The sequence below is a fragment of the Cibotium barometz genome, chromosome 56 (assembly GCF_041138505.1).
Source record: "Cibotium barometz isolate CiBa-2024 chromosome 56, ASM4113850v1, whole genome shotgun sequence".
Taxonomy (NCBI): domain Eukaryota; kingdom Viridiplantae; phylum Streptophyta; class Polypodiopsida; order Cyatheales; family Cibotiaceae; genus Cibotium; species Cibotium barometz.
In genome coordinates, this window is record NC_141101.1 from 36,241,192 (window position 1) to 36,261,818 (window position 20,627).

Genomic DNA, 20,627 nt, shown 5'->3' on the forward strand with positions numbered 1-20,627 from the left:
AGGAGGAGACCCCCGCGGCGACGACTGAGGACCAGGAGATGCCAGCACCCCCTCCTTCACCCCCCCCACCCCCATCCCCTCCCTCCGCCTCGCTTCCACCATCGCCTCCTCCCGTCCCCGCTCCGGTTTCGGCAGCGGCTCCCTCTCCACCCCCCTCGCCGTCCCCCTCCTCCCCCTCCGCCCGCCTCACCTTCCCAGGAGGCCCTGGCAGTCCCCTGGCGTTCACCTGCAGTCCGGAGGGCGCTGAGTACCGACCTCGCTCGAGCATCACAGAGGAGACCTACCATGCCGATTCGGGCTTCACGGATTTCATCTATCCGCAGTCGGCTGAGTCGCCTCGGCATTAGACAGCGCTCGGAGGCTTTTGATTATGCCTTCACACGGCTTTTTGGAGCAGAGGGCCCCCATGAGCCAGCACCCATCAGAGTTCATGTAGTGATACCTCCGGCCCGCAGGGAGGAGGCACTAGATTCAGCGGTGGCCTTCTCGTTCCCTCTATGTGGCCCTTGCGACCGGGAGTGGACTCTAGAGCTCACTCTCAGCACTTTGAAGACTCAGGCAGTTGAGTTTTCTCATCATATGTGAGCGATCTGGAGGTGACAGATGTGATAGACCGACTGTGAGAGTTGGCTCATTTTTTCTTGGATCCCGGGAGTGGATATATCACAGGGATTCGTCATTTGGTCGTTCGCATAGTGGCAGACTTAGCACGCGACCCTGGATATGTGTGTATACACGAGGTTGCTCTGTCAGAGCGGGAGGCAGTCGCCATGGGCCACAGCCACTGGCGCCTGATCCGTGATTCTTGCAGTACACCGGGTGGGCAGATTCGCAGCCGCTCGGATGGGGACTACTCTCCATCCAAGCCGCTTGCGAAGCCCCGCCGTACGGCTGAGACAGCATCCACCTCAACAGCGCATCCATGAGGATCATCTCATGGAATGTACAGGGCCTTGGCGGAGCACATTTTATACGCTATCGTGGTTGCTTGAGGCAGGAGCTTCAGAGATGCCTGGTTGGTGGCAGCATTGATATTTTGATGATGCAGGAGCACCACTTGGGTGAGAGCCGGATCCAGAGATATGGTTCGGTGATGCCTGGTAGATGGGACACTTTTTGGTCTGTAGGGTTTGGTCCTTTGGGTGGACAAGGAGGAGTATGCATGGTCATTGCAGAGGTATGGCAGCAGGCCATTGTGGATCGAGGGATCATTGTGCCTGGTAGAGCACAGTATGTCATTCTGAGGATGCATGATGAGCTATTGGGCGTGCTCAACGTCTATGCGCCCAATCATGCTAGTGCCAGAGCAGAGTTCTGGACCCAGGTTACGGATGCATTGCCAGAGGCCGCACATTGGTGTGTCGGGGGAGACTTCAACATGCTTGAGGACCCGGCCGATAGGGTGGGAGGCGGTCATGTTACAGTGCACGGCACGGAGCTTGCAGCTTGGGACCGGTTTTGCATGTCACTGAGGATCACTGATGCATGGCAGCATGGGGCTTTCTCCCGGTCTCAGGACAGTCTTAGTTTCTCTCGGTCGGATCGCCGGCAGGGAGGGACTAATCTATCACGGATTGATCGCTTCTATGTGGGCGACTGGTTAGGGGAGCGAGGGGGCTCCGTCGGCATTCTCACTGGCACCTCATTTTCAGATCATGCGCCAGTTATCTTGACATTGGAGGAGAGGACACGGGAGCCCAGCTTGCAGTTGAGGATCCCAGAGAGGGTACTTACAGATCCCAGTCTCGCTGAGGACATTGAGAGAATCTGGCATGATAGTCAGTGCTCTGACCAGGATGCAGCGGGCCAGTGTGCCCAGGGACTCATCGAGCGTAGCTCTCTTCTGCACGCTGCAGCTTTGACACGGCTGGGAGAGATTCGCGAGCGGGAGCATCGGCTGAGACGCAGCCTTGCTTCGCTACAGCGCCTTCAGGAGCAGCAGCCTGCATGTGAGTGGGTGGCGTCCCAGCTGAGCCAGGCACGCCAGGAGGTTAGAGAGGCAGAGGAGCAGAGGAGCAGAGACATGAGTTTTACTATCGTCATCAGGCCTCTCAGTGGACGCAACTTGGGGATAGAGTGACTGGAGAGTTTTTTGAGATCACTGGACCCCGCCATGCGCGAGCAGGAGTCCGTCAGCTTGGTAGACCGGATGGATCGGTAGCTACTGAGCTCGGGGAGATCAGAGCCATTGCCACTGCATTCTATAGAGACCTGCTTTCAGCGGAGCCAGCCACTGAGGATCGAGATGCTTGCAGACAGACTGTGTGGGCCCATGTGTAGAGGAGGGTCGCAGACCGTATGCGTACAGTTCTAGGTGCGCCTCTGTCAGAGATTGAGCTTGCCGAGGCCTTGAGGGTCCTGCCGCGACATAGTTGCCCAGGGGAGGACGGACTGACGCCGGCCTTTTTTATGCGCTATTGGGACCTTTTGGGGCCAGGCCTCCGCAGGGGCTTTCAGTATGTTTTGGACACTGGGGTGATGCCACAGAGCTTTTCAGAGGGCTTGATCTATCTTATCCCCAAGGGGGAGGGAGTATCAGATGATATTCGGCATTGGAGACCTATTACGATCCTCAATACTGTCTACAAGGTCTTAGCAAAGGCCTTGAGTTTGAGGATCCAACCCTTCCTGGGGGAGTTGATTCATGCTACTCAGACAGGATTCGTCAAGGAGCGCAGTATCCTTGACAAAATCTTTACTTTCTAGGAGGCGACGGCCCGAGCTAGATTTCTTGGCGAGGACTTGGTCGTGATGCTTCTCGATTTTGAGAAGGCATACGATAGAGTTGATTGGGGTTTCTTAGAGGGCACTATTGCTTCACTTGGGCTTTGAGCCAGGATAGATCAGAGGGGTGGCGGCTCTGTATTCCACAGCTCGCAGCCAGGTGTTGATTGCAAGAGGACGGGGGCCGAGTTTTGAGCTGACCAGATCAGTCCGTCAGGGGTGTCCTCTCGCCCCTTTTCTTTTTCTCTTCTTTGCGGAGGCTATGAGCATGTATTTGACGGCAGAGGAGGTTGGTTTGAGAGGACTCCAGCTCCCAGTCCTCGATGCTGAGTTTGCACACGACACGGGCTTATTTTTGCATGGCCAAGAGGCCAATCTTCTTCAAGCAGAGCAGTCGCTCCAAGTTTTTAGTACAGCTTCGGGAGCATTGATCAATTGGCGCAAGACAGTGGCCTTTTGGATCAGTAGTGCTCCCACTCCGGCATGGAGCCCGGACCCCGGTTTTAGATGGATTCCTCCAGGCACAGCAATGCGGTATTTGGGATGCCAGATTGGACTAGATTTGTCACCTGAGCAGCAGATTGCCCCGCTTCTTCTGAGCATTCGGAAGAAGCTTTTGTATTGGAGTACAGCTCGACTATCCTTGGCTGGGAGGGTGGTGCTGGCAAATCAGGTGCTGTTAGCGACCATGTGGTACATTACGTCTTGCTGGATCTTCTCGATCTCTTGCATCAGCCAGGTAGAGAGGCTGATCAGGAACTTTCTGTGGTCTGGGCGGGACGGTCAGCCAGCCCGGGCAAAGGTTGCATGGGCAGTTATTACACTTCCGCTGGCTCAGGGAGGTTTGGGCATTATAGATCCAGTCGATCAGAGTAGAGCCTTATTGGGGAAGCTTATTGTTCAGGGGCTGCTCCCAGGCGCTGAGCCTTGGAAAGAGCTCCTCTTGCAGCGGCTGCAGGCTCGGGCGCCCCCAGCAGGGGGCACTTGGGCACCAGAGATTCGCTGGATCTTCATAGAGATGAGGACAGGCCTCAGTAGAGGATGGGAGGATAGATTTGCTTTGAGTATCCTGAGAGCTTGGGAGCTGCTGAGACCGGGGCTCTCTCAGCGACCTCCTTCTTGTGTTGAGGAGCGGGCCAGACAGCCGCTCATCTGGAGCCCAGCGGTTCGCACCAGAGCAGGGTCATATGCTGGGTTCTCGGCCTCGTCTAGCCTGGGGGCCTTTAGCGGCAGGCCCAGCACGTAGTTTTGGAGACTGGCAGGCTTTCTGCAGTCTCCCAGAGGAGATCCAGGTGGAGAGGCTGAGTCACTTCAGAGGGGGGTTGATTATGAGGAATGATATTCAGGAGGCACTCACAGAGGAATGGTTCACGCCTCTCGAGCCAGTGGCCCCACGGTGGATGGGAGCCTTTACACAGTTGGAGATCCTGATTGCTGTCAGAGCTTGCATTGAGGATGGCAGATGCCTCTACTATGAGATTCAGGATGAGGGCAGACTTCAGAGAGTGGAGGTGGAGTCGCCTTTGGTTGCAGAGTGCACCTTTCAGAGGATACGGGTAGTGGCCGCCGCTTCTCAGAAGTGGCATATTGACCCGACCCTGCTGATGTGCTTCCGGATTAGCGCATATGGGCATATGCAGGGCGCCCCTTGGCCCGGCTATAGTGGGACCCCGGGGAGTACGAGTGGCATGATCCTTATGCATCCCTTGAGGCCATAGAGATTACCTTTTTCCAGTATACTGTTCGGCTGGGGCGGCATATTTTGACGGCGAGGAGGACGGTCTCTCCAGCGGCAGCGGGGCATTGGCGGCTACAGGGACTCTCACAGGAGTTCCTGGAGGATTTTTGGGCTCGGCTCTGGGCTAGTAGACAGGCCCGCAGGATCTCGACTTTCCAGTGGCTGGTCACCCACAGGGGCTCAGCGGTTGGCACTTGGCTTGTTTACAGTGGTCTTCCGGCGGCCTGCATCCGATGCGGCGACCCTATGGCAATAAGTTAATGTGCTAGGACATTGAGCTACCTATCTACCTGCCTAAATACAGGGAGCTTGATTATGATTGCAAAGCAAGTTATCGGACCACATGGCAGACTGATCCCCCTTTGGAGGATTTTAGTGGATGCACCTTGCAGAGAGTGAGGATGATAGGTTTCCATGAGCATAGTTGGCACATTGCGCCCCCACCAACCAAGGCCAAAGGAGGATTCTGGTGGTTAAGGCTATGGGAGGGTTCCCCTCTCATGCAACTTCAGTGGGATCCAGAGGAGTGGACATGGCACAATCCCTTTGATAAAGAGGAGGCTCTCGGCACCCCTTTCTTTGCTTACACCACACAGCTAGGCCAGAGGATTCAGATGCCCACGATCGAGGGCATTCCAATGCAAACGGGGCACTGACAGTCTCACGCCTCCCTCCAGAGTTTCTCTCAAATTTCAGGAAGAGGCTATGGGACAGTTTTCGGCCGCAAAAGATCACGCTCTTTCTTTGGTAGTTGGCACATCGGAGCCTAGCGGTTAGCACTTGGTTGGCCATCAGCAGTTTGTTCGAGGTGTGGCCATCTTCAGGAGTCTTAGTGCCATTGCCTTTGGGACTGCCCAAAGGCTCAGCAGGTCTAGCAGAGGACTCTCCGCATTTTCACTACGGAAACCCCCCCCCCTTCCCCAGCGTGCCCCCGCACAATTGCTTGGGGCACGGTTGCTTGGGCCATTGAGGCTAAGGCCGCCATGGCATATGAGGAGGATGGGGGAGCCTTGCCTTGCAAGTCTATCATCATCGGATCTCTGCAGTTCCAGCTTCTAATCATTGGACTCTAGGTTCCTACCAAAGATGGGAAATTTGTAAGAGTATTGCTGCGTGGCATATTTGGAGAGCTCGCTATAGCGAGTCCTTTGAAGGCACCCTTACCCCACCAGCGGAGTCCATATGGAGCATCTGGCTCCGTGGACATTGGTGGAAGCTTCATGGTGGCTCCGATCGCATGCGGAAGCGCCGGGAGGCCTTCCTCCAGATTTGGCGTCACGGTCCTTTTCTCACTGACAATGGTGGTGAGCCCACTTGGCATTATAGACCACCTGTGTGGTGGTCCTCCACCCCAAAATTGTATAAGATAGCCTTCTCCTCCCAGAGCGACCAACCGGGGGAGAAGAGCACCCTTCCCCATTCTTTTTTTCAGTTTTCTTGATTATCGCTCCCTCTGTAGAGCTGAGTTTGTACTTAGCCAGCACAGTTGTTTGCTTGGTAACTATCCATGGGAAAAATAAGAGACACTAACGACTATAAACCTTGGGTTGTGTGGATGTGATAAAGCTTAGTATGTGTGTGAGGGGTGATTGGGATCTTTGGAGTCCCTCAGCGATGGCTAGAAGGGTGTGGTCTAGTTGCCATCACGGGTTCTCAGCGTCGAACTACGTCAAGTTGTGGCGTGATTTATAAGAGAGTTGGTGCTTCAAGTGAGAATCTCACCAAGTGCCCGTTGAGCTTTGTATTTTGTTTTGGTTTCCTTTGTAGAAAAGGGGGGGAAGGAGAGGCGGGGGGGGGGGGGGGGGGGGGGGGGGGGGGGGAGAGGGGGGGGGGGTGGGGTGTGGAGTTTGGGGGGGTATAACTATTGGCCTCTCAATGTGGTGTACAACACACATACACATAAAATTGTTAGCTACATCCATGGCACATGCTCCTTTTGTGTCGTATGTGTTTGTCTTAAATTAAGTGAAATTTGGAATTCTCTGAATTTTCTATGCAACTTGCAACGGTTACATCCTCTATACAGCATAAAAGCATAAAGGGAAAAACAAAAAAAGAGCATCCCCAAACAGCTATCACAATCAAAGTCCTTGCTTGCTACAAGCCTGCAAATAATAAGAATGTGTTGAAACACATGATAATCCAACTTTTGATAGTGTCGTATGCCTTCCTAGCAGTCATGTATAAAATGGTCATCTACTACTACTTGCAACATTGGTGCAGGAAAAGAGTACTCACTAAAGTCTTTTAGTTGGTGATATAACTTGCAAACATTGGGTCAATGAGAAATTACACTCACTAAAGTCCAATAGCAGTATAGGTAAAGAGAGTAATCATTTTCAGCCCTACAAAAAGTGACCCCTTTTCTTCTAATTTCTATTGCTGCCGATGATATCCCAAGAAAAAGGACAGCTTACATGAATTCAGCCCTGATAAGGCCAGGAGCACATGAGTTCCATTGTAGGGGAGACACTATACTTTTTTGTAAGGAGGTCCAGGAGGTCCATCCACCATATTGTCTTGTGTAGATGATTGTTTCCAAACTTCCTTTTGAATAAGCACTCTGTAAATAGTAGCGATCTTCAAGCTTCAAGCGTTTGTGCAACATGATTGAAAGCTACAATCAACATGACCAACATATAAATACTCTTCATCAAAACAAGGGAGAAAAGGAAATACTGGTATACATGAAAGCACATAGGAAAAATGGCATGACCTCCCAAATAACTTGGCTCTCCAATGAATACTATATCTCTTAAATGAAAACATTTTCATGATTACAAGCATTTTGCACATAATTGATTAGAGGAGCTAAGTTGCAACTTTAAAGTTAGGCATAGTATTCCTTCCACATGCTTTGCTCATAGGATCACATGCTGAAAGAAACAAAACCAACATGTAATATTTTTTTTCCCAAGAAAAGATCCTTCTATTCATAAAAAGAAAGTGTCCACCCAAGAGTGGACTACAACCCTCGGAGGAGGTTACATACACAAGGAATCACAAAAGACAGCAGGACTCCCTTCATGGCTGGCCGCTCTCTCAAAGAGAGACCACATTGGAAGGAGGGATGGAAAAAGCCACACGGGGCTTGTAATGAAATCAAATATCAGAGTCCCCACGAGAGAGAAAGGGACCTGGGCTGTAAGAGCAAAACAAGGCAAGCTTGACATTGTTTCGTGCACTCCAAAACACCCCTCAAAACGCTGCTAATGTCCACAAAATCTGTGAATAAGGTCTGTTCAAAACGAGCAGATGGTCTCCTCTGGCGGGGTAACAGTGGAACGCTCAATAACCTTGCTGCAATGCACCCACCAGATGTGCCACACAGCAACGCTGCTAATGAGTTCCCACCTCTTGTCAGAACGGGACCATGGATTTCAAGGAGTTGCCAATGTGGAGGAAGCATGGATGGCTGTGGACCCCAGAAGTGTGTGAGCTGGAGTGCAGGGCCTGTGTTGAAATTCCAATATTGAATTGTGATTTGGGTATGGTTCATGGGTTCAAAGATTGTTTGTAAATGGTTGATTGTAGGAGGGGAAAGGCTAGAAGAAAAGTGTAGAATAATCCAAAAGTTGTAAGTAGTAGAATAATATATGCAAGTAGTATTTTTTCTCAAAATGTGCATGTTTACTTTTGTGTCTCTCATCAATTTTAGTGATTAATCATGTCATGTGCACACATGGAAATGGCTGGGTCTCAAGGCTAATGCTTGGAATTGGCAAAAGATAAACAATAGGTTTAGGGCAATAATAAGTCCTTGACAGGCACCGGAAGGCCAAGATCAAGTCGGCCACACGTATGAAGGGTTCCACTTCAGGTCGGCAGCATGTTGTAGCAAGGTTGGTTGCCTGGCACCATAGTCACAGGAAACGGCCGTTTCAGTCCCTAGAAACGCGTTTCTCCGTTTCAAGACCCCATCCGTTTCCATGGCCATTTCTCGTTTCCCAAGTGAGATTGCCACAAGAAACGACCGTTTCCACCCCTAAAAACTCGTTTCCCCGTTTCCATTCCTCGAACGTTTCCGTTCCCATTTCTCGTTTCTGGTGACTATGCCTAGCACACTATGGTGGTGGTTCTCCTCTGAACAGTATGTCCGGAGCCCTCAATGCTACAACGCAGCACACATGAATAGACAGATTAGAACGGAGCATAACATAAATGACAAGATTTGCAAGACTGACAAGAGTATTGAGCAACACTTGTTGTAACTTCTAGAGGGCCAAGGGGTCTCGCAACACACTTGACCATTAATGCAATTAAACACTAAAATTGGCCACACCCTTAAACATATGCCACTTAATCCACAAAGCTATAAAAGAGAGATGTGCACAGCTGACACCGCATAATGGGCCGATCCCCCCCGGGGCCCTTGGAGTAATTTTATTACCCAAGGAGAAAATATCATGTACAAGCTTTGAGGACCTTACTCTCCCCACAAGAGATGCCGGATTAGCCATATACAAATGCCATAACACAACCCAACACAAGGCAACCATAGAAGTCAGCCACCGGTACACACGCTGTAGAAATGCCAAGCCAACAATATAATCCATATACCTCCATGTGGGTACTGATTCTTTCCCAAAGACCACGGGCCTGGTACAACAAGTGCAAAATTTGAAATAGCAAGTACAGTCCTCCATTCAGCCGGTACAACAAGTACAACGGCTGGTGCAGTTGGTACAGTGGCTGATACAACAGGTACAGGGGCTGGTGCAGCCAGTACACGGACTGATGCAGCCACTATAGGAGCTAGTGCAGCCAGTACAACCAGTCTAGGGGCTGGTATAGCAGGGTGGAAGGGATCATAGTGCAGGGAAACGCATATGAGGTGGATGCATGTAGTACACCTGCCAATCCTCTCGTGATCTCATCCAGAGGGCTATGCGGGTCTAAAGCGAACAAGCCATCAGATACTGCATCTCGGTAAACCCCAATTGTCTCATGTGTAAACTGATATCTCGGGTATCTGGGTAGATGAGTGGCTGGCCCATCTCCCGGGGATCTACCTACTAGTGTGAAACTCAGCTATGCATGATCGGCTGCTATGCCAATGGGCCTTCTGGAAATCGTGAAACACCGCACATCAGGTATCAATGAAGGAGATCCCATCAAGTAGTCCACTGTGCTCGCTCCCCCTTTAGAGTTCTAGTGTGTGAGAGCATGTGATCCTTGCCATCTCGATAAGCCATTGTATATGACCAACCCATGTGCACTCCCGAGTGTGAGAAAATGCCTGCCATAATCTGTAATCTCACCCTCATCCTGTGCTAATCTCTGCCACTCTACATCCTCTGTCGTGATCTTCCGGTACATAGCCTCTTGAGTATCATACAGCTCCGTCTGCTCTGTGCCTGTACATGCATTAAAGTCTCCCAATAGTAATATGTCTCCCATGCTGGCAAGCCTCATGATATCATCATATAGTGGTATATAGGGCGACTCTCCTGATGGTGCAAACCTGGAGTGGGCTAGGGGAAAGTAGCATACCCCCACATATAGCTCGCGGAGCCCCCCTCTGCATATTCGGACCCACATGTAGCTCGCATCTGCATCTCTATGTACGACATGTATTTTGTCACGAAGCTCCTCCCTGTAAAGTATTGCCACTCCTCCAGATCCTCTGCTACCTCCCACTGTGCGTGGCTGAGGGCAGAAAACTGATTCCCATCTATAACCCCGTACGTCAGGAAGCCTCTTGTTTGTGCACTGATGGGTCTCCGTATACATAGCAATATCATTGTGTCCGAAAGTATTCTCAAAGTATCCTGCATCTGTTCTAAGGGCTCCGTTGCAATTTCACACCGTGAATCGCAAGGTCTCATAGGCCGCGCACCGTCAAGCGGGCCTCCTCTCCGTAATGATGACTCGGCCATCTCTGTGTACCGCCCATTTCCCCTCTTTCCTTGCCTCAAGCACACGCGGCATGTGTTCCTTCCGGTGTGCTATCTGTGGCGGTGTAAGGTCCTCATCCAAATAAATCTTTTTCCCCTTAAGGGCCATCCTTTTGGAGAGGAAGGCCTTCTTCTTCTCCAAGTCACCAAACCTGATGATCAATATCTTCGCCCTGGTTTCATCTCTGCCTACTTACCATGCTCCGGTAATGGGTACATCAGTGGCTCCACTTTCAATTGCAAGAGTTTTTGCATCCTCCTGGGGATTTCCCTTATCTTCCCACCCACCTACACGTACATGTAAGGCATGTGCCCATCTCTTGGCTTCCTCTTCCAATGTAGCATTCATCACCTCTACTTTATTGACTGGTGTATCCTTCTGTTTTTTTACTACTTCAATCCATGGGTTGACTTCCTCAATTTGTTTCTTTGTGGCACTCGCAATTTCAGCCCATGAATGTATTTCCTTCTCACCTGCAACCACTTTTGCCTTACATGATTCCAAAGTGTTTTGCATTTCTATGATGTCTTTTTCGCGGTCAGCCATACATGTCTTTAAAGTGCCTTCGTATGATGCAACTATTGTGCCAATCTCTCAGAGCATGTCATCCTTCCATTTCTGCATCTCTTTTTTCATTTCCGTGTGCATCAAGGATTGGGCTAATTCCATCTCAACCCGTACTTGGGCTTGCATTTCTCTCTTCAATTGGACATATATCTCTTCCTTCAGCGTTTCCTATATCACATTCCTTTGGGCATGCATCTGCTCGGTCCATTCCTTTTCAAGCTCCTGTCGCATGGTGTTCATCTCTGTCCTTATGTGAAGCTGTATCTCCTCATAAAGGGCCTCATCTCGTCGGGCCATCTTCGTAATCCTTCGTGAGCCAAGGGACATGATTCCTTCACTTAGTCTTCTGCTGTAGGCATTTGGTGCCTTCGTGGGGGTGTGAAAGGTTGTCTCACCATCCTGTTCCCCCTCCAGCGGTTGAGACATGTTTTCCCTTACTAGTTGTTGCCTTGGGGGCCTGAGCAAGGGTGGGTGAGAAAAGGGTAGCGAGGCAACCTACAGAGGCAGGCAAAGGCGTGCAGAACAGAGCAGCGAGGTGGCCTGCGCATAGGGCAACGAGGCAACCTACAGAGGTGCGCACAGAGGCGGGCAGAGGCATGCAGGTGGGTGCGCATAGAGCAGAGGCGCACAGGTCATCTCAGCAGGCACCCTGGTTTGGTCCGGAGAGAGAGAAGCGATGCCCTGGTTCGGTCCGAAGAGAGAGAAGCGATGCCCTGGTTCGGTCCGAAGAGAGAGAAGCGATGCCCTGGTTCGGTCCGGAGAGAGAGAAACGATACCCTGGTTCGGTCCAGAGAAAGACAGAGAAGCGATAACTTGCCGGCTGCCCGTTCCACACACACACACACACACACACACACACACAAAGAAAGAGAGAAATGAAATGAAATGAAATGAAATGTTATATTAACGTCTTCAAAAGGCCAAAGTGACCTATGAGACCAAAGTTACAACCATGTGACATCTGATACACTGTTTGGAAAAGAAAAGAGATAGCCCCACAATACATCAGTAGGGGGGAAGCTAATGCTACTAGTCAAAATGGGGTACATGAGTACATGGATACCTGAATACATGAATATGGGGGAGTACAAAAGTGACAATGAGAGAGAGAGAGAGAGAGAGAAAATATATATATATATAAATAAAAAAATAAAAAGAGAAAAAAAAAAGACAGAGAAAAGAAAAGAAAAGAAAAAAGAAGAAAAAAAGAAAGAAAAAGAAAAGCCCTGGTTTGGTCCAGAGAAAGACAGAGAAGCGATAACTTGCCAGCTGCCCCTTCCACAGAGAGAGAGAGAAAGAAAGAAAGAAAGAAAGATTTTATTAACGTCTTCCAAAAGACCGAACTCGGCCTATGAGACAAATCGGTGTACCTGTATGGGGTATCCTTTGTCATCCCAACAAAATGAAAAAGTACTGAACTAAAAAGCTGAATCTAGGTGTGCAATAAGTACAACGAGTGGTGAAGGGTATGGAGCTCTACTACTAGGAGAATGCAATATATGCATGGAGTATACAATCATGATATGCACCCTAGCTAGCTCCATCCTGTACCATACTGGGGGTATAAAATGGTATACATCAATGAAGGGGGTGTCCACAGCTCCCTGAAGAACATGCCTGGGTGTGCTCTAAAGCGAGCCAGTCGCTCCGCACCCTCTCTGTGAAACTCAGCTCTGATCTCTGTCATCTCTCTCTGGTATAGGCGTGTTGTCCGGAAGCCAGGTGTCCTCTGTCTCCTGCTGGCTCTGAGTGTCTCTGCTCTCTGAAGAGTAATTCCTTGCAGTGTAGGGGCTGGGAGTGGGATGGATCTCTGAAAAAATGTAGTAATTTGTGTCTGTCGTCCCCCCTCTGGAGCTATCTGAGCCTGTAATGATGTCTCTCTGTGGCGCTGTATGTCTAGAATGAATCTCCCTAGTATGCAATATGCACTGGTCTGCTGCCTCAAAGATCTAGCATAGGGAATGTGGCTCTCTGAATAAAATGGGATCTCTCTCTCTGATGGCTGTATATGCTCTGCATCTGCATACATAATGCTCCTCACTCTCCACCTCCTCTCTGCACAATCTGCATACCCTCTCCTCTCGGGGGATCCGTGCTGCTCTGCCAGGCCTCTCTATAAATCCATCATCAGTGATACTCATGAAGTGATCTTTGTAGTATAGCATCTTCGGTGGAAGAGAGAGAGAGAGAGAGAGAGAGAGAGAGAGAGAGAGAGAGAGAGAGAAATGAAATGAAATGAAATGATATATTAACGTCTTCAAAAGGCCAAAATGACCTATGAGACCAAAAAGGTTACAACAATTGGTGGATCTAATACAATGTCTGTGTAAGAAAAGCTAAAAACAACTAACTGAAACTGAAATAACTGTGAGGAAAAGTACGGTACTAGGAGCTCCTAATGGATAACATCTGGGAGGAAAACTCTAGCAACAAAGGTAAGCATCATACACATCACTATCCAAAGATGTCTCTCATCGGTCGATGGCGGATATCCTCAATGTCCTCCATGGTGAGTACTCTGACTGGACGTCTCCCATGCCGTGCTAGTATGGTCCTGATCCTCAGTGATACTCATGAAGTGATCTCTGTAGTATAGCATCTTCGGTGGAAGAGAGAGAGAGAGAGAGAGAGAGAGAGAGAGAGAGAGAGAGAGAGAGAGAGAGAGAGAGAAAATATAAAAGAAAAAGAAAAGAAAAGAAAAGAAAAAAGAAGAAAAGAAGAAAGAAAAAGAAAAGAAAAGAAAAGAAAAAACAAGAAAAAGAAGAAGAAGAAAAGAAAAGAAAAAAGAAAGAAAAAGAAGAAAAGAAAAGAAAAAAGAAGAAAAGAAGAAAGAAAAAAGAAAAGAAAAAAAAGAAAAAAGAAAAAAGAGAAAGAAGAAAAAAGAAAAAAAAGAAAAAACCAGGCGAAGAAGGACTCATTTAGTTTGAGCGCTTGATCCCTCTCTTCTCTTGATTGAGTGGATCCCGCTGTCGATAGTATCTTCTTCAGATCCATCTTGAATTGTGACCCTGGTGTCACCTTTACCCACTTTTTCCACCCTCCTTCTCCTACCAGTTCTAGAAGTGGTGGCATCTACTGGGTTCTTCCCTTTGTCTCCTAGTTGGACTTAGGCTCGTGTCAGGACATTTAGTGGCGTGATGTTTCCAAGTTGCACACTTACGGTCCGGACAGTGGCCTGGTTAGAAGTGGAAGCAGAACCACTTGCGCAGTATGGGCAATCTTTGATCAAATGATCAATCCCACAACGATCGGAAGATGATGCGTGACTCTCTATATGCAGTAACACCTGTGGCCACCTCTCTCTGTAGCCGGGCTCTGAGCTCTCTACAGTCATCATCATACCAACTATTCTGGGGCATGCTCCTAGGACGTGATCGTACTGTAGGCTACGTGTGTGGGAAGGCCGTCGCTGCAGCTGTATGTAAAGCCTCTGTCAGGATCTGTGTGAGCTCTGCTAATGGCCTCTGTGGATCCTCTGCACTCAACAAGCTGTAGATCTCTGCGGTGTATACTCCATCAGTCTCTCTACAGAAGGTATATCTCGGGTGATAGGAGGACTGCCCAACCTGGCGGGTACTGTAGTGGAAATCCACCGTAAAGGAGAGAAGTGCATGATCCACCGTAACTCTGATGGGCCTGGGGCCAATCGCAAAATCCTGGATACTCGGGATGAAGGTTGGCGAGGCTAGAACATAATCCACTGTGCTGGCCCCATGTCTGTGTGGAAAGCAAGTAAAGCCACTGGCAAGTGGATACCTCTCTAGGCCATTTAAAATGGCCAGCCCATGTGCAGTCCCTATCTCCAAGAGGTATCTCCCATACTCAGTACACTCCACCTCATCCTGTGATCTCCGGGTCAAACACATCTCCTCCACATCTATCTCTCTCAACATCTCCTCCGAAGTGTCGAAGAAGGAAGACAGAGAGGAATGTGTTTAGAAAGAAAGAAAGAAAGATATATTAAGTGTCTGCTAAAGACCCAATGGGCCTATAAGACCAAAGTGATACAATAATGTCCATGACATATCTCATCTTGGAATGGAAAGAAAACATAAACATAGCTATCTCACTGGGGTGATACGAAACTATCCATGGAAACTCATAATGGAATACTAAGAACATAGAAACATGAGAGCAGCACCAGCTTCGAGTAGATGGTATACCAGTCTCCAAAATATCAAGCATGGGGCTAATGAGTATGGCCGAGATGTCTCCCTTAGCTATGTCACGTGGAAAGGTAGCTCGATGGTGGTGAAGCATGTCCTGGATTTGGAGATGATGAGGTGATCGTGGCCGACGGCCAGGGGCAGCGGGCACATTGGAGTGTGAAGGTTCAGTCCGAGATAACTCCTCTCGGGCGATGTAGGCCCAGAGCAGCTCATGGAGGGTCCACAACATCCACTATATCGGTGTCCTCCACCTCCTGGGTCCAGAAGAAACTGGTGATGGTTTAGCAAGGGAGGGGGAGGGGTGGCTTGTGTTAGAATTTGTGCATCTTTGTGTTTTGGGGCTTTACCACTTACTTGGTATTTTATACATTTTCTCCTATTTATTTGTCCAGGGCCAATCGGCCAGTTCCCTACTGCACTATATAAGGAGTTCCCCATTATTCACTCATTCATCCACACACTGTTCAACACTCAGTTGCTGGCTATTGCCATTGTAAAGCTTTACTGCTGTTATAAAAGGTGATCTTGTCCAACTCTCTCAATCTCCTTTGCACTCTCTCATAAGTTTAGTATTTATGCTTCCGCCTGTGCTATCTCCTTCATGGTATCATACACTTAGGTCCAAGCAACTCCAAACTCTGCATATCTGCCCACCTTTTCCTCCTTGGCTATGCGTTTTTTCCTCCATATCTCTCCCGGTTGCAGATCCGTGACAACAAGTGGTTGCGTTTCCCAACTGTGCTGCGTTTTCAGGTCCAGCCAGCCTGCTGTTTGCTGCCGGCCAGTGTTGGTGGCTACGTTTTCTCCTACGGAGGCAAGCCGGCCAGTTTATTTGGCTGCGTTTTCTTCTACCGGCATCTGTTTTTGGTGAGTTCTTTGCATTTGGTGCCACCAGACAAGTGCCCGTGTTTTCTACACCGGCATCTGTTTTTGGTGAGTTCTTTGCAAATGGTGCCACCAGACAAGTGGCCCTACATTGTCTTCTTCCTCCACGAGTCCCTGCCCTTCCGGTAGGAGGTCCCCGGTGGATCTTGGACTATTTTGCTGCTGTCTAGCCTCTTTCTCTCTCAGGTTTGAGAGGGGGCTGATTGTTCCTGGTGCTTCACTTCGTTGGAAAGCAATCGAGAGAAGTGTGAGATTTGTTCTTTGTTGCTATGGATATAGCTCCCCCTTGTACGAACAAGGATGACAAGTTGAAAGGACCCAACTATGCTCATTGGAAGCTTCGTAGACAAATAACAGATAACATTGCTAATGTCTATGTTGGCATAGAATATGCAAAATATACCAAGCAGGATGTGCTCTTATTGCAAATTGATATTGCTAAGGCTTTTGATACAGTCTAATGGGATTACATCGCAGAAGTCATGACAAAGGTGGGTTTCGGTCCAAAAATGTAGAACATAATTTATTGGCTTTATCGAGATAGCACTGCCAGATGCATTTTGGGAAAAGGCTTATCCTCTCCATGGATTCTGGGTAGATGTGTTCGACAAGGTTGCCCTCTTAGTGCTTTGCTCTATGCTATTGCTACTCATCCCTTCTTGACATATATGGATAAGCTTACTGAGACTGGCAAATTCCATGGGCTTCGTCTCCTTGATGGTCGGCATTTGGTTGCTCAGGCATATGTTGATGACTCTTTCTTTTTTCCTTATAATATGCAATCATATATGCAATGTCTCATGAACACTTGCATATGTTTGGATTGGCCGTTGGTCACACCTACCAGCTGCCTCTGCTATAGCTGCTCCAGTTGCACGCTGCTGCTACTGCACCGTCAGCTACACAGCTCAATGTTGCCGCCTAGCTTTGCTTGCTTTAGCCGCCTTTGTTGACACTTATAGTTGCACTAGCTATTGCGTGCTTTGTGACTGCCACCTATGCAGCACCGCCTTGCTATGCAACGCTCAAAAGCACCACAATGTGTAGCCCCTGCTATCGCCGCCCAAAGCTGCCACCTTCAACTAAGCCCAAAGCACCGCTTAGCATTGTTTGCTGCAATCCCTCACATACGAGGTTTTCTCCCCTCTTGCTTGAGACATGTATTCCTTTGGATGATGATATTGAGAGCAGGTTCTCACCTGTGTTTCCTCTCCATCTCTCTCTCTCTCACTCTCTCCCGTGTTTCCACTTTCCCTTCTTCCGCTACACATTCTATCACTGACACCTACCAGCTGCCTCTGCTATAGCTGCTCCAGTTGCACGCTGCTGCTACTGCACCATCAGCTACACAGCTCAATGTTGCCGCCTAGCTTTGCTTGCTTTAGCCGCCTTTGTTGACACTTATAGTTGCACTAGCTATTGCGTGCTTTGTGACTGCCACCTATGCAGCACCGCCCTGCTATGCAACGCTCAAAAGCACCACAATGTGTAGCCCCTGCTATCGCCGCCCAAAGCTGCCACCTTTAGCTAAGCCCAAAGCACCGCTTAGCATTGTTTGCTGCAATCCCTCACATACGAGGTTTTCTCCCCTCTTGCTCGGGACATGTATTCCTTTGGATGATGATATTGAGAGCAGGTTCTCACCTGTGTTTCCTCTCCATCTCTCTCTCTCTCACTCTCTCCCGTGTTTCCACTTTCCCTTCTTCCGCTACACATTCTATCACTGACACCTACCAGCTGCCTCTGCTATAGCTGCTCCAGTTGCACGCTGCTGCTACTGCACCGTCAGCTACACAGCTCAATGTTGCCGCCTAGCTTTGCTTGCTTTAGCCGCCTTTGTTGACACTTATAGTTGCACTAGCTATTGCGTGCTTTGTGACTGCCACCTATGCAGCACCGCCCTGCTATGCAACGCTCAAAAGCACCACAATGTGTAGCCCCTGCTATCGCCGCCCAAAGCTGCCACCTTCAGCTAAGCCCAAAGCACCGCTTAGCATTGTTTGCTGCAATCCCTCACATACGAGGTTTTCTCCCCTCTTGCTCGGGACATGTATTCCTTTGGATGATGATATTGAGAGCAGGTTCTCACCTGTGTTTCCTCTCCATCTCTCTCTCTCTCACTCTCTCCCGTGTTTCCACTTTCCCTTCTTCCGCTACACATTCTATCACTGACACCTACCAGCTACCTCTGCTATAGCTGCTCCAGTTGCACGCTGCTGCTACTGCACCGTCAGTTACACAGCTCAATGTTGCCGCCTAGCTTTGCTTGCTTTAGCCGCCTTTGTTGACACTTATAGTTGCACTAGCTATTGCGTGCTTTGTGACTGCCACCTATGCAGCACCGCCCTGCTATGCAACGCTCAAAAGCACCACAATGTGTAGCCCTTGCTATCGCCGCCCAAAGCTGCCACCTTCAGCTAAGCCCAAAGCACCGCCTAACTGTGTAGCCACCACTTAACACGACACTGTCGTCTATACACCTGGTCGAAGGGGTACAACACCAATGACAGATCACAAGGTTACATCGATAAGAGGAGGCTCCACCGGTCGCAAGGTGGTCAACAAGCTCCGATACCAAATGTTGGTGCAAGGCAAGGAGGCTAGAGAAATGGAAAGCTTGAACACATAGAAAGAACAAGCCATGCTCTAGGTTCCTACTTCAAGCCATACAATATTTTGCGCAACGTGCAAACAAGATCGGGGTATGCATGATCCTCATATCCCGGTGGCTGAACCATGTAAACCTCCTGTAAATCACCATGTAGAAATGCATTCTTTACATCCATTTGATGTAAAGACCGTCAATTGGATGTATAATCCTCGTATCTTAGTGGCTGCACCATGTAAACCTCCTCCTGCAAATCACCATGTAGAAATGCATCCAATCGGGATTCGGGATGTGCATGATCCTCATATCTTGGTGATTGCACCATGTAAACCTCCTCCTGCACATCACCATGTAGAAATGCATTCTTTACATCCATTTGATGTAAAGTCCATCCCTTAGTTGCAACCATAGCAATGACTACCCTCACGGTTTTCCATCCTAGCAACCGGGCTGAATGTCTCCTCATATCAACCTGCACCTCGGCCTCTAGACAAAGATCTGCCTCTACCTCTACTTGTGTCTGAGTAGAAGGCATGCTCTTGCGTATTCCCGAAAGATGATTTTCTCCCAGCATTCATTTCATTTTCTCCCAACATTCATTTCCTCGCTGATCAAAAGGACTATAAGGTCCTAAAAGTTAGAAAAATTTTCCCAAGTTGGATAGAAACTCATAATCTTTTCCAAGTCCATTCATTTTGAGAGACACCAAGTCATCATCATCAACTGGTGCTCTAATGGAGCCGAGGACATCAACAAGCCTTTTAATCTTCAATGAAGAATCATTGATACATAGCTTTCCCTTTGTCCCTTTATGCAACTCCTAACTCAACTACATCTTTCTAGCCTTGATACTTGTGCGATACACCTTAACATATCCCACGTATCTTTAGGTGTCGCCACATCTTGAATGTGACCAATCATAGAGACCAAAGGCCAATACATGACCTTGTTGGCTGTCACCAGCCTGGACATTTCCCAGTCTGAAAGGGGCCTGGTGGACTCCAGGACGTTTAAATATTTGGAAAGTACAAGCTTTGGGAATGGGGGATTATCCTAGAATACAAAGGACCACACTCCTAAAATTTAGGAGAGTTGCTATTTTTGGCCCGACTCCGATGGAAATTCTGTTCACGTCATTACATCTGGAATTGAGCAGATACCAAGAGTTGGCAAAGTGCCTATGACAGAATGTCTACCAGTTGGGATATTTTTAGAGGTAAAGATTATGGAAGGACCCATCTCTTAGATTGGGACATGTGGCAAGAAAGTGGACCAAAGTGAGACAAGTGGCCTGACACTTGTTAGAAAAAGGATCAAAGTGAGACAAGTGGCCTCACACTTGTCACTTCAGCTATTGTGTGGCTCTCCGCTTGTCATCGTAGCCTTCTCTTGCCATTTTAGCTCATGGGAGGCCCAAATCTATAAATTGGAGAGCTCTCTCTTCATTAATGGAGGCTCTCTTGCTGCACACTAGCCTCTAGCACTGTTTTTTACAGGCTGCCCTAATTATGGCTACTCTCTTTCTCTCTCGCTTGAAGGCTGCCCATGAAGAATACCGGCTGTATGGGACTGTTTTGGAGGCTTCCATCGCGAAGAAATACTGAAGGCAAGGGTATTCAATCATTTATTATGATTTCTAGCCATTGTATGTGTTGTACCAGCATTTGTACTTGCTGTACCTGCTGTACCAGCCACTGTACTTGCTGTACCAACCACTGTACTTGCTGTACCTGCTGTACCAGCCACCGTACTGGCTGTACCAGCCACTGTACTTGCTGTACCAGCCACTGTACTTGCTGTACCTGCTGTACCAGCCACTGTACTGGCTGTAGCAGCCACTGTACCTGCTGTACCAGCCATTGTACTTGCTGTACCAGCCAGTGTACCTGCTGTACCGGCTGAATGGAGAGTTGTACTTGCTGTACTAGCTCTATTGCATGAAGACCCGTGGTTTTTGGGGAAGAATCAGTACCCACACGGAGGTATATGGATTATATTGTTGGCTCAGCATTTCTACAGCCTATGTTCCGGCTTGGTT

At 48.8% G+C, this 20,627-nt stretch overlaps 1 protein-coding gene across 7 annotated transcripts in view; it reads right to left on the bottom strand.

Moving 5' to 3' along the window:
* Positions 1 to 20,627, bottom strand: part of LOC147607163 (uncharacterized) — a 175,801-nt gene that overhangs the window by 134,820 nt on the left and 20,354 nt on the right. For 4 of the 7 annotated variants that reach the window (XM_086791546.1, XM_086791547.1, XM_086791545.1 and 1 more), the window contains exon 2: positions 6,880 to 7,079. The exons of 2 other annotated variants lie outside the window; for them this stretch is intronic. In XM_086791546.1, the coding sequence (XP_086647672.1) occupies positions 6,880 to 7,070 (191 nt within the window). In that variant the 5' untranslated portion in view covers positions 7,071 to 7,079. The remainder of the gene's footprint in view (positions 1 to 6,879; positions 7,080 to 20,627) is intronic. One more of the 7 variants, XM_086791550.1, reaches the window with a different exon arrangement.